The sequence below is a fragment of the Myotis yumanensis genome, unplaced genomic scaffold (genome assembly GCF_028538775.1).
Source record: "Myotis yumanensis isolate MYYU_CA2020_CCGP unplaced genomic scaffold, mMyoYum1.0.hap1 SCAF_6, whole genome shotgun sequence".
NCBI classification, from domain to species: Eukaryota; Metazoa; Chordata; class Mammalia; order Chiroptera; family Vespertilionidae; genus Myotis; species Myotis yumanensis.
Window position 1 is genome coordinate 96,250,341 of NW_027223757.1, and position 12,387 is coordinate 96,262,727.

The 12,387-nt window shown below is 61.9% G+C and overlaps 1 protein-coding gene across 1 annotated transcript; it reads right to left on the reverse strand.

The window, feature by feature from the left end:
- Nucleotides 1-224: 224 nt before the first annotated feature.
- Nucleotides 225-11,982, reverse strand: LOC139012663 (butyrophilin subfamily 1 member A1-like). Its single transcript, XM_070418850.1, has 10 exons — nt 11,664-11,982; nt 10,948-11,039; nt 8,768-9,115; nt 6,725-7,006; nt 5,972-6,172; nt 5,738-5,758; nt 5,632-5,658; nt 4,423-4,449; nt 3,104-3,130; nt 225-2,705 (listed from the first exon to the last, which is right to left on the reverse strand). Exons 2-10 carry the CDS (start codon nt 11,033-11,035, stop codon nt 2,056-2,058), a joined length of 1,671 nt encoding a protein of 556 aa, XP_070274951.1. The 5' UTR covers nt 11,036-11,039; nt 11,664-11,982; the 3' UTR covers nt 225-2,055.
- Between the last annotated feature and the right edge of the window lie 405 nt (nt 11,983-12,387).

Sequence of the window (12,387 nt, forward strand, 5' to 3'; positions counted from 1 at the left end):
CAGTCCACCGTGGGGGCAAGAAGAAAAGGGCCAGCAGGGAAGAGAGCCCATTTCCCCTGCTGTGCCCTACAGCGCCCCCTGCAGCACAGGGGCTGCCAAAGGCTCACAGCATTGGGCTGCATGGCACAGAAGTTGGGAGGGTCACAAAACAGGGCAAATGTGAGGTGGGTTTAGAATCAAGAGGCAATAAATTGATAATGGACACAGTCCACACCTTTGACTACTCAGCTTCAATATGAGCCATTTACCAAATTTGAACTTTCATATAAAAATACAGCTCTACTTTTTCACACATCAAGACAAAGCTATCGTCACACGTGAAGAAAGTCTCACCCTTCCCCCAAAATGAGGAGACAGTCTCAGTCCCTGTATCGATCACTGCTATATTTACATTGCAAATTCCTGAAATCCACACCCCACTGACTGTTCTGTTACCTGCAGACTATACTACACATAACCCCCAACGACTTACAGAAAGCAAAAGGGTAAGAAGAGCAAGCAGGAAAATGGTTCATGTACACAAATAACACACACACAAGAGAGAACGTATGCAAGGCTGTCGCTTCACCCCTTGTTTGTCATTGGTCGCAGGTGAGAACTGATCATCTGACTTTTTTCTTCCACTTCCCCTTCGGCTCTTCCACCCGCGTGAGAACCATAGCAAGTCAGAGTTCTCCTCTGGTAGAGAACTGCATTCCTGTGGGTCTGAGTCCTCCAGGGCCAGCTTCCTTTTCTTTGCTGTGGTTTTCCAGTAACCTCGCCATTGGACTTGGAAGCACCGACGCGACACACTGAGGACTGGGTCCCACGCCCAGCCCAGGCTTTCTGCGGCTCGCCCGGCATCTGAAAAGTCTCCTCTGTGCACATGGCAGCCGGGAGAGCGCTCTTCTTTCCCTGCGGTTGGAGCCTGAAGAGGGGCCCGGGGCTTCCTTGATTCCTTAAGTTGACACCCCAGGTCTTGCCCAGGGAACAGAAACTTGCCGCGGTTTGGGAACCGACTGCTCCCGCCATCCCGGAGCAGGGACCATAGAGGGGGTATCAGACCTCTCTCCCCCTGACGGTCCATCTGCCATTGTTTCCCTGGAGATTTTGGGGCCAACTTTTCTGGTCAGATAGTGAAGACCCACAAAACAGACCTGGGACCACCCTCAGCCCCTGGTTCTTCTGCACAAACTCAAGTTGGATAAAAGAAACTCCCCTTAATGCTGCAGAGCAATTCAGCCCCGCCCCCTGGCTTATTCAAGCAGAACAACGAGCCCATGGAATATTTTTCATTACCAAAGAAAAACAACTTCCCTATCAAAACACCCTGTCCCAGCCCAGTACAGTCAACTTCTGTAACCTGCTGCCTGAGCGGAGCAGGAACTGACTGTTCACAGCCTCACACCTGGGAGCCTGCACGCAGCGGGTGGGGCTCTGCACGCAGGGGGTGGGCTCTGCACGCAGGGGGTGCGTTCTGCACGCAGGGGGTGAGCTCTGCACGCAGGGGGTGGGGCTCTGCACGCAGGGGGTGGGGCTCTGCACGCAGGGGGTGGGTTCTGCACGCAGGGGGTGGGCTCTGCACGCAGGGGGTGGGCTCTGCTCACAGGGGGTGGGCTCTGCACGCAGGGGGTGAGCTCTGCTCACAGGGGGTGGGGCTCTGCTCACAGGGGGTGGGCTCTGCACGCAGGGGGTGGGCTCTGCTCACAGGGGGTGGGGCTCTGCTCACAGGGGGTGGGCTCTGCACGCAGGGGGTGGGCTCTGCTCAAAGGGGGTGGGTTCTGCATGTAGGGGGTGGGGCTCTGCTCACAGGGGGTGGGGCTCTGCACACAGGGGGTGGGGCTCTGCACACAGGGGGTGGGGCTCTGCTCACAGGGGGTGGGCTCTGCACTCAGGGGGTGGGCTCTGCACTCAGGGGGTGGGCTCTGCTCACAGGGGGTGGGCTCTGCACTCAGGGGGTGGGCTCTGCTCACAGGGGGTGGGCTCTGATCGCAGGGGGTGGGGCTCTGCACTCAGGTCTTCCTAGGAGGCTTTGCCAGGAGAGGCTGCAGCTCCAGGAAGCGCCTTAGTGAGGGGTCAGGGACAGTGGCGGGACGGGGCCTCCCCGTTGCTGGGAAGTAATGGAGATTCAGCCCCATCAGCACTAGAGCCTGGGGGGCTCACAGGCTCCTCGCAAGAAGGAGAATTGTTAAGGGGCACAGGGAGCCCCTCGGGCGCACCTACCATGGGGCAGATGGTCAAGGACCCAACTCCTGACTTCAACCTGAAGTATGGAAAGAGGGTCCCGGAGAAGGAAGCCCGAGGGAAGGAGAAAATGTGGGAGCCATCAGTCATGTTGTAGAAGGAGACGTCCCCTTCGCTGTAGTCCAGGAAAACCCCCACCCTGCGCGGAAGCTGCCTCAGGGGTAAAGGAGTGGGATCCTTAGTGCAGGGACAAAATCCAGCTTCAAACTGCCCCACAACCCAGAACCCCTTTTCTGGGGACTCTGTGTACCAGCCTGTCCTTTTCACATCTTCCCGGCAGAGCCCCAGAACCCACTCGCTTCCTTTCCCATAGGGGACCTCCACCTCCCAGTGACAGCGCCCTGCTGTGATGCCCTCCAGGCCCAACACGCTGCCGCTGCCGCCGCCAGAATCCTCACAGGTCTCCTTCAGGGTCACGCTCCTCCTCTCATGAGAGACAACAAGGCTGGAATCCGCAGAGCCTGGGTCCAGAGTGACAGGCCCTGCAGAGAGAGGGCCACTCATCAAGGCCTCCCCCACCCCAACAAGGGCACACCTCCCCCACCCCCACACTTAGCTTGGGGGGGGGGGGGGGGCAGCCTCCTGAGCTGAGCGCCTTGTGAGGCAAGCCCATGGCCCTCCAAGCAGGAGAAGGAATCACAGGACCTAATCAGGTTGGTTATGTCTCAGGGCCCTTGAGGCCCAGCCTGGACTCGATGGGTGAGGGATATCTATTCAGCACCCAATACCAGCCACCCCCAGCCCAGCTCTGTGCTATCACCTTCGCCACCCAGCCCACCACCACTGCTGGGGCCATTATCTGTCCCACCAGAGAGCTGTAGGAGAGGCCAGAAGTCGTGGGGCAGCAGGAGGCGCACCCAGAAAAAACACACTCACTCACAGGCCTGGAACTTCTCCTGCCGCCAATCTGCAAGAGAACACGGCACATGTCAGGGACCGTAGAGGCAGGCATACAGGGGAAATTGTTTCTGGAACATTCAGCTGATGCATTTATTTCCTTTTATACATGCAAACACACACACACACACATACACAGATGCACACATACACACATGCACACATAAATGCATGCATTCACATATGCATACACACATGCACATGGAGCCACCATGCTACCACCTTCCCGTGAAAGCTTAACACTCAGGACTAAGTCTGGAGACTGGCCTGGGCCGAAAGGCCCAGACTCAGTATCTAAGTTGCTTTCCCAAGTCCCAAGCCACACGGCCATCCTGAAAGCCAGGTTTTCCTCTAAGAACTGGGAGATCGGAATGTCCATTTACAAGTGAAAAACGGATTGAGCTGAACTCAGGCTGCCCCTCAGCCACAAGAACAGTGAATACAACTGGCTGGGCTGAACTCGGAGGATGACTCCAGCCCTGAGTGAAGAGAACTGGGGATACAGATCACAGAAATCTTGCCCAGTCGGAGGCAATGCAGGGGTTTCTAAGGAAGGGGGAGGGGTTCAAAGCAGGAAAGACATGCATTCAGTAAGAGGACAGACACTAACAAATTTTCTTCCCCTTCTCATGGGTAGTAAAAGCAAAACTGTACCAGGAACCTGCAGGGTTCTGGTGGCAGCGCTCTGAGCTGTAAACCACCTCCCTTCACAAAGGCTGAGCTTTTCCTCCAGCGCGCCCGGGACAGCCCCCCAGACTGAGTACACCTGCTTTAAAGCAATCACCTCTTCACAGCCAAGGAGGCTGAGAGGGAGGAACCAGCATAGACGGAGCTCAGAGCATCAGGAAGCCGAGACCAATTTCTCAGAGGACCAGGAAGAAATGGAAAACAAAGCTAGATCCAAAAAGGGGAGGGATTTCAGGGCAAGAAGGATCCAAAACCAAGGACCCCTTAGGAAGACCTGAGTCCTACCCAGGCAAGCAGGGTTTCTGAAACCTAGAGAGACAGACGGCGAATGGGCACCCTGTTCCCGGCCTGCGATCTCTCCTCACCACCCCTCCGCCCTCAGGACAAGGTGAGCTCAGCAGTGCTGCTAGCCCTGGGGGGACCTGTGGTGGAGGGTGGGCCAGACAGAGGCAGGTGTGTGTTCCCAGAGAGGAGTCCTGGCACCCTTCAGATGGTGGCCACAAAAGTGACAGGAGAGCAGGCTCGCCCACCCCACCCTGGGGTGCGGTCCACTGACAGAGAAGGGGGCAGGGTCGAGGCTGGGGAGGTGAAGCCACAGGAAACTGAGTCACTTACCTGCGTACAGCTGGGCCTTCCTCCAGGCTGAAAGGGAACACACCTGGTGAGACCTCAGCCACAACACCCTGCACAGCGGGAACCTCTGGCTGCCCGGCTCCCCAGGGGAGACAGCCTACAGGGAGAGTGCCCGGCAGGGGTTGAGGGAAACCCCTGGCAGGTGGGCTGCTGCTGTGCGGCCTCTGGCCAGTCACCTAGCTGCTCTGAGCCAAAACAACCTCAGAAACTCCCGTTTCACTTGCTACTACTCACCGTTGCTATTCAGGATGAAAAGGTACACTATGTGTGGAAATATTTTAGGAAATAAAATATAAATTATTCTGTAATTGTAAGAAAGCACTTTCATATCCAATCTTTTTCTGACAAAGGTTTAGTTGGAAAATAACTCAAAATGGGAATTAACTTAAGGACGGGGATGTGAGGTGAGATCTGGGCTAAAGTGGCCAGCCTTCCTCACATAAACAGTTTCTACAGGAAACCAGCACGGCCCCTTTCCGGGCGCGGACACCCATCCGGCACCGTCCCCTGAGTGCTCAGTGACTTTTTCTGTTAATCCTCACTGTAGGATATCTTTTCCCATTGATTTTTCGAGAAAGTGGGAAGGAGGGAGGGAGGGAGGGAAGGAGGGAGGGAGAGGGGGGGGAGAGAAGGAGAGACATTGGTTGCCTCCAGATGCGCCCAAATCGGGGCCAGGGATCAACCCGACAACCCAGGTAGGCGCCCTTGATCGGGAATTGAACCTGCGATCCTTTGGTGGGAGAGCCAATGTTCTAACCACTGAACCCACCGGCCAGGGCTCCCCCAATCGCTTTTGATCAGCACCCGCAGGAAGTGGAGAAAACAGACTCTCTGGTGGTGTTTTGGGGGAAGGCAGGAGCTCACAATCCTACCCTTAATGACCCCACTTATTTACACGGCCCTTTCCAGGTGCTGACCCAGCTCCGCGCATTGAAGGCTGTGCAGGGTGGTCAGGGCTGGAATGACCCCAGCCGCCATCACGCCCGGTTCCCCCGCACTGGGTGGAGAACAGCAGCAGCCAGGTCGGTCAGGGGAGCCCGGTCAGGGGAGCCCGCGGAGCAGGGGGCTGCCTCCCACCAGCTCCCACTTCTGCCCCAGGGGAGGGGTCCACAGGTGTGTGCCCAGACAGAAGCCGGGAGAGGGACACTGGGCCAGCTGGGGCAGGAGAACGAGGACCGTGGAGTCACTCACCAGCCAGGTACACGCTCCTCCTCCATTCTGAGAGAAAACACAGGACAGGTGAGCCAGCCCCGAGGGTCTCCCACGGGGCAGGGAGGTCAGGGGGAGCAGAACCTACCGAGCTGGGCCTGCAGTTCACCTGAAACAGTGAGAACCAGCATGAGCTGCCATCCCTGAGAGGAGCGACAGCGAGCAGGAGAGAACCGCTCTAGCCTGAGGTCCCACTGCAGACCCCGAGCCTGCGGAGCCCTCTCTGGGTCTCCGCGGAGGTCTCCCGAGGGCTGGCGCCGCCCTGGGCCTGCCCCTCTCAGCACGGCTGCCACACCCACCGCCTGGGCCTGTCCTGCCTCACCTGTGGCCGTCAGCGCCGCCTCCTTTGCCTGCCGGTCTTCCTCCTTAGCCCGGAGCAGAGTCTCCCGGTCCCTGACCGCCCGCAGTCTCGTGGAATGTTCTCTGTGGGCGCAGTAGCCAGCCCCCAGGAGCAGGAGCCCCAGCGCGGCCAGGCTCACCCAGAAAGCCAGCTTCCAGAGCGGGCCCTGGGGGAAGAAGGGCTCTGCACCCGGCAGGCACCCCATCAGGGCCCAGCCCGGGTCAGCCCGGGACAGCCCCCCAGCGCCCCCAGGACAGCCCGGGACAGCCCCCCAGCGCCCCCAGGACAGCCCCCCAGCGCCCCCGGGACAGCCCCCCAGCGCGCCCGGGACAGCCCCCCAGCGCGCCCCAGACAGCCCCCAGCATCCCCAGGACATCCCGGGACAGCCCCCCAGAGTCCCCGGGACAGTCCCCCAGCGCGCCCGGGACAGCCCCCAGCACCCCCAGGACATCCCGGGACAGCCCCCCAGCGCGCCCGGGACAGCCCCCAGCATCCCCAGGACATCCCGGGACAGCCCCCCAGCGCCCCCGGGACAGCCCCCCAGCGCCCCCGGGACAGCCCCCCAGAGCCCCCGGGACAGCCCGGGACAGCCTCCCAGCGCCCCCGGGACAGCCCCCCAGCGCGCCCAGGACAGCCTCCCAGCGCCCCCGGGATAGCCCCCCAGCGCCCCGGGACAGCCCCCCAGCGCGCACAGGCCCGCCCTCCTTCCAGCTGGGGAGCGGGAGCAGCTCTGACCTGGGATGAAAATGGCCACAGCCTTCTCCTGGCCCAGGATGGGGTTGTGCAAGGAGCAGGTCACGTTGCCCGCAGAGCGGTCTCTCACCACCAGCGCGGCCTCCACGCTGAACAGCCCGCGGGCGTCCTGGGCGTGGGCCTCGGAGAACGCCCGGAACTGCACTCCGCCGCCGCCTCGCCAGTGCACCTGGGGCTTCGGGAACCACCCAGAGGCCGCGCACTCCACGCGGACCCCGTCCTCCTCCGGCCCTGTGATGCGCACTCGGGGGGCAGAGCCCACACCTGCGCAGGAGATGGAGGAGATGGAGGCCCCTCTGATATGTTAACCTCCAGCCTTCCCTCCCCCCGGACTTCCCTCCCACCCGGGGCAGCAGGCCGGCTGCAGTGGGCGCGCTCTGAGCTGTCAACCACCTCCCTTCACAAAGGCTGAGCTTTTCCTCCAATGAGCTCATAGATGGCCACCCAGTTAGCAGGTGAGTTCAGGTAAACTACCTGTGACTCCCGGGCCTTCCTGTTCTCCTTCCTGAGGCTTAGTGGCCTCTGCACGAAGGGCGCTGCAGGTGTTTGGCTGGTGGCAGGCTGGGTGCCCTGAGTGGGTCGCGCTGGCTGGGGGCAGGCTGGGTGCCCTGAGTGGGTCGTGCTGGCTGGGACCCTTACTCAGTCAGAAAAGGCTTTTCTTTCTAACCAGCCACAGCGCCACAGTCCCCTCTCTCTGCAAACTGTCTGTGTCCCCAACCTACTCACCCAGGGTGTCTACTCTGGAAGCCTCACGATGTGCGATCCCTTCTGCCCGCCCAGTGCCACTCGGGTCGTCACCTCCCCCCTCATAACCGGGTCCGTCCGAGTCCCAGCCATGCTCCCTCCATCCGTCCTCTCAGCTGCCAGAGGGACTGTCCCGCACTGCCTTGTGCTCTTTCCTCAGCAGGGCGTCCAGCTCCCCCAGCACAGCCTCCCTCCCCCCACCTGCCTCCTCCACCTGCTCTCCCCACTGACCTCCTCCCCCCACTTGCCTCCTCCACCTGCTCTCCCCACTGACCTCCTCCCCCCACCTGGGCCCCGAGGGGCCACAACTCGGGTCACAGGACTGTTCGGTAGCTGCTCAAAACACCATCACCTGCCTCATCCAATCCCAGGCCGTCAGCCTCAAGTGCTCAGTGGAACTGTGACCTGGGCTGGTGGCCTCAGGCACCTGCTGGGCGCACACTCCCTGTGAAGGTCCTGGCTTGTCCATCGGCCCCCCCTGCACCAGGAACATCCTTTTCCAGGATCCTCAGCTCTTACCGCCCTCCCCTTCACTCCTCTCACGGACAAACCACTGTGGCCTCCTCAGGTCCCGGGAGTGCGCCAGCCACACCCCAGCTCTGGCTTCACGGGGGCCCCCTCTGCTGGGCACCCTCCTGGCCCCCTAGCCACTTGCTACATCCCTCCCTCCTTGGAACTTGTGCTCAGAGTGTCAGGAAGAGCCCAGGTGAGCCCTGTGTGACCATGAAGCCTGCCCCCGCCCCACCCCGCAGCCTGGCCTGCTTCCCTGTCTACTTGGCCTTGTATCCTCAGCACTGCCCACCGCCTGCCTGCGTAACCCACGCACCGTGTGTCTCCCTAGCTACTGTCTAGAACAGGGGTCCTCAAACTACGGCCTGCAGGCCACATGCAAATACAAATATTGTATTTGTTCCTGTTTTGTTTTTTTACTTCAAAATAAGATATGTGCAGTGTGCATAGGAATTTGTTCATAGTTTTTTTTTAAACTGTAGTCCGGCCCTCCAACCGTCTGAGGGACAGTGAACTGGCCCCCTGTTTAAAAAGTTTGCCCACCCCTGGTCTAGAAGGTAACTGCACAGGCAGGGCTCTCTGCTTCACGGTGTATCCCAGGCGCCCAGAACAGGCCTGGCGCAGAGTGGGGGTTCTCTGTATTTTCAGTGAATAAATGAAGGAGTGAATGAGCCGCCCTTTCCTCTCCATAAAGCGAGGGGCTGGACTGCACGGTCCTGGAGGCCCCTCCCCACCCCAGCGCCCCGGGAGAGTGCAGAGCAAGTCACCCACCTGCCACCTTCAGCTCCAAGCTGGCCTCTTCATAGAATTCTCCCTCCCTGAAGAAGCAGGAGTACGGCCCATCGTCGGAGGCCTGGACGTCGCGGATGAGCACAGCAGCCTGCCCCTGGCCCAGGAGCTCCGTCACCAGCGAGGTCCGCCCTGCGTACTGGGCCATCAGCTCCTCGGGCTGCTCCCCGCCGTCCTCGTAGATGAGCACGGCCTCGGAGAACTTGGAGCGGAACCAGCGCAGCTGCATGTTCTCCGCGCTCCTGGCCGGGGCGGTGCGGCAGGGCAGCTCCACGTCCCCGCCCAGCACGGCCACCAGGGGCTCCGCGGGGCCCAGGACCATGAACTCCTCTGTGGACACAGGAAGAGGGAGGAAGGCGGAGATGCACACACCCTCAGGCGGGAAGGCCCAGGCAGGGGCGCGGGTGTAGCCGCTCGGAATCAGGGCACGATCTTCACAAAGTTGTGGGGGAACGTCCAAACGACCCCCTTTCTCCACCTGGGCTCCTGTCCTCCACCTTCCGTCACTCGGGGTGGAGTCACCAGCAGAGCTTGTAAACACAGCTCTGACTCGGTGGGTGGCCCGAGAACGGGCATGGCTGGCGAGTCCCCGCAGCTGACACTGAGGCTCGGGACCCCCCAGAACACAGCGCCCACCGGGCCCCTCCAAGGACAGGACTGGAAACTGAGCCGGTCCCAACTCTTGCTCGCTCAGCCTCGCCCGGGGACCCCCTCCCACCGCACCCCAGGTGGCCCGCCTTTCTCCTCTGACGGCTTCTGTGGGGACTCAGCCCTGCTCGCGGGGCCCAAGCACTGCTTGGGGGAGAGGAGGAGGCCGCCCCGCAGAGCCGCCCCAGCCTGTGGACAGGCATGACGGGGTCTGCGGCAGCACCGCCGCTGCACATCCGAGGGGCCCCCTCACCTGGCTGCGTGGCCTCAGCCGAGGCTCATCTGTCGTCTCCCCACCCTCCCGCCTGTGACCCTGTCACCTGCCGTGTCCCTGCTCCGCTCGGAGCCCTGCGACCCTCCCACTTTCCCCAGTGGCCGCAGCTCCATAGGGACGACCGCCAGCACCGCTCTGAGCCCACCCCCTCCCCCTCCCCCCGTGTGCAAGCACATCGGGGCGTTCTTAAAAATATTGTCAACTGAACCCCGGGCGCAGGCAGAGCCACGCCCTGAGGGCGGTCCTAGCCAAGAGGCGAGGAGCCACTCAGTCTGACCTTTCCAGCCCAGGTGCTAGGGGTGCATCTCATTGTGTCGCCAGGAACTCAAGGCCCACCCAGATGTGATGTAACTTCCTGGTATTTGGGTATAAATTAAACTCATGGTTGCAGTGCTGGCCGCCCTGTCTGTCCCTCCATCAGAGGGCAGAAGCCCACCCGGTCCCAGCTTCCCTTTCTATTTCTGTGTCTTGTCTCTTTATTTCATTTCTCAGTCCCAAGCGCCTCTACTCAAAGAACTGGTTCATTTCTCTTTCCCTGCTGGACGCGGAAAAGAGAGACTCCCGGCATACCCCCGCTCCCATCCCTCAAGCCCACTCCCTCCAGCCACACTGTGTCCTCTGTGCCTTGAACCCCGCTTGTGCCAGCTCCGCACCAGCTGGTCCTGTCTGTAGGGTCCCTCAGGGGCTCGCAGCCCTGCTCCTCCAAGCCCCTGCCAGCTCCCGGCCCACACTGCCCACCTTCCCGCAGCCACTCCCGCCTGCTCCACTGCACCCCCACCTCTCTCTGCCTCCGCTGGGACTGGGCAGTTGCATTGCACATTCGCCGCCTCCTGCGGGAATGCCGCTCTGTGAAGACAGCCCCTCTGTGTTGCTCACAGAACAGCTGACACACGGCGGCACCCTGTAGCTACTCTTGGGATGAAATGGTCCCGGATGAGGGGTGCTTAGGGTCCCAATACAGCCAGCAGCGCGGCAGAGCGGACAGGCGCCCCACACTTCTGAAGCTGACCTTAAACCTGAACGCTCCTCAGTGGCCCATCGTCCGGGCCGCATCCTTATTTCCTGGCTCGGGGACTGTTCTTGAACGTTAACTACAACTGTTGCCTCTTAGAGAAGGGCCTCCCTCAACTGCCCCCCCTCCCCGTTCCTGAAGGGGAGCGCCCGCACAGGACCTGGGCCCCACCCGCCAGGGTCCCGCCCTCCTGGGAGAGACACAGGAAGAGGGTCGGGCCACACTCACCTGCGGACCCCGCAGGGAGCAGCAGCGGCATGAGGAGGAGCAGGGCGGTGAGACGGTGGGGCTCAGAGCTGCTGGGGCGACCCTCCATTCCTCTGCGCGGGGGAGAGACGGGCGCAGGCGGGTGAGGGCCCACAGAGGGAGCTGGGCCTCAGAGGGGACAGCAGGCCGGTGGAGGGCCAGCCCCAGCCCAGCCCAGCCCTCCCTGGACTCCTCATGCTCATGGGCTGTGGGCCCCACCCAGCGGATGCAGAGAGGACTGCGCCTGGGCCCGTCTGCCTTAGGAAACCTGTGCAGCTAGAGGACCTTTAGGGTCGCTGGGGGGGCAGCCACTCCTGCCCTTCCCACCCCCGGCACCCAGGGCACAGGCAGCCTGCCCAGAGAGCCGCCTTCCTCCCGCAGCACCTGCCCCAGGGCGACCATCCCCCTCCCTCTCCCTTGTTCGCCCACCACACTGACCCCGGGACAGAGGCCAGCCCCGCCCCTCGCCAGGAAGGACCTGAACAGGGACCCCTCCCCAGGAGACTGGCTCCCTCACAGCCACCCCCCTGCTCAGACTGCTCGCGGACTCACCTTCACTCCCACCCACCGCCGCTTCCTGCAGGGGCCAGCGGGGCCCATTCACCCACTGACAGGGGACTCTTCCTCCCTCTGTCCGCCAAGAGCTCTGCCTCCGGGTCAAGGATCCCCCTCCCGGAGCCACGTCCCACCCTCCGCACCTGCTCTCAGCCGCCTCCTCCCCGCACTGCTCCCTGCTTCCTCCTCTTGACCACGGTGTCCCCCAAACCAGCGTGCCTGCGGGGAAGGCCGGGCTTCTGGAGCCAGCGTCTCAGCACCGAGCTGGAGAAGGTCCAGGGGCCCCAGAGCCCCAATCTGCGCCCTGCGTCTGCCCCTGCGCTCAGCCGCTCAGAGCCCGGCCCTGCTGCGCGCCCAGGCTGGGTGCCGGGCTCCCTGGGGCAGAGGAGCTGGTTCCCAGGAAGCGGAGAAGCAGAGCTGGGGGCTGCAGGGGCGTCTGCTGAGGCCAGGCCCTTCCCCAGCTCCTTCCACCTTAGAAAGACAAAGCTCGCCGGGGCGCAGCCCCAACTCTGCCCCGCCCTCTGGACAGTGATCCCAGGTACAGGAAGCTGCACGATGAGAGATTAGAGCAGCCCGCGGAGCCCAGGGGCACTGAGGGGGCGGCCAGGGGTCTGGATTCTGGGTGCCGATCCTCATCCTCATCCTCATCCTCATCCTCATCCTCATCCTCATCCTCAGAGAGGAAGCCAAGCCTCTGAGTGTGACAGCCACACGGGTCCCTCTCCGCAGCTCTGAATGGCCCGGCAGCCAGGGCTCCCTGACCCTGGTGCACCAGCCCTTGCTTTCTGCCCGGAGCCCCTGAGACATTAAACTCTAGGCCCCGGACTCCGGGACACCCCTGAGCATACCACGCTGCCTTTCCCAAAA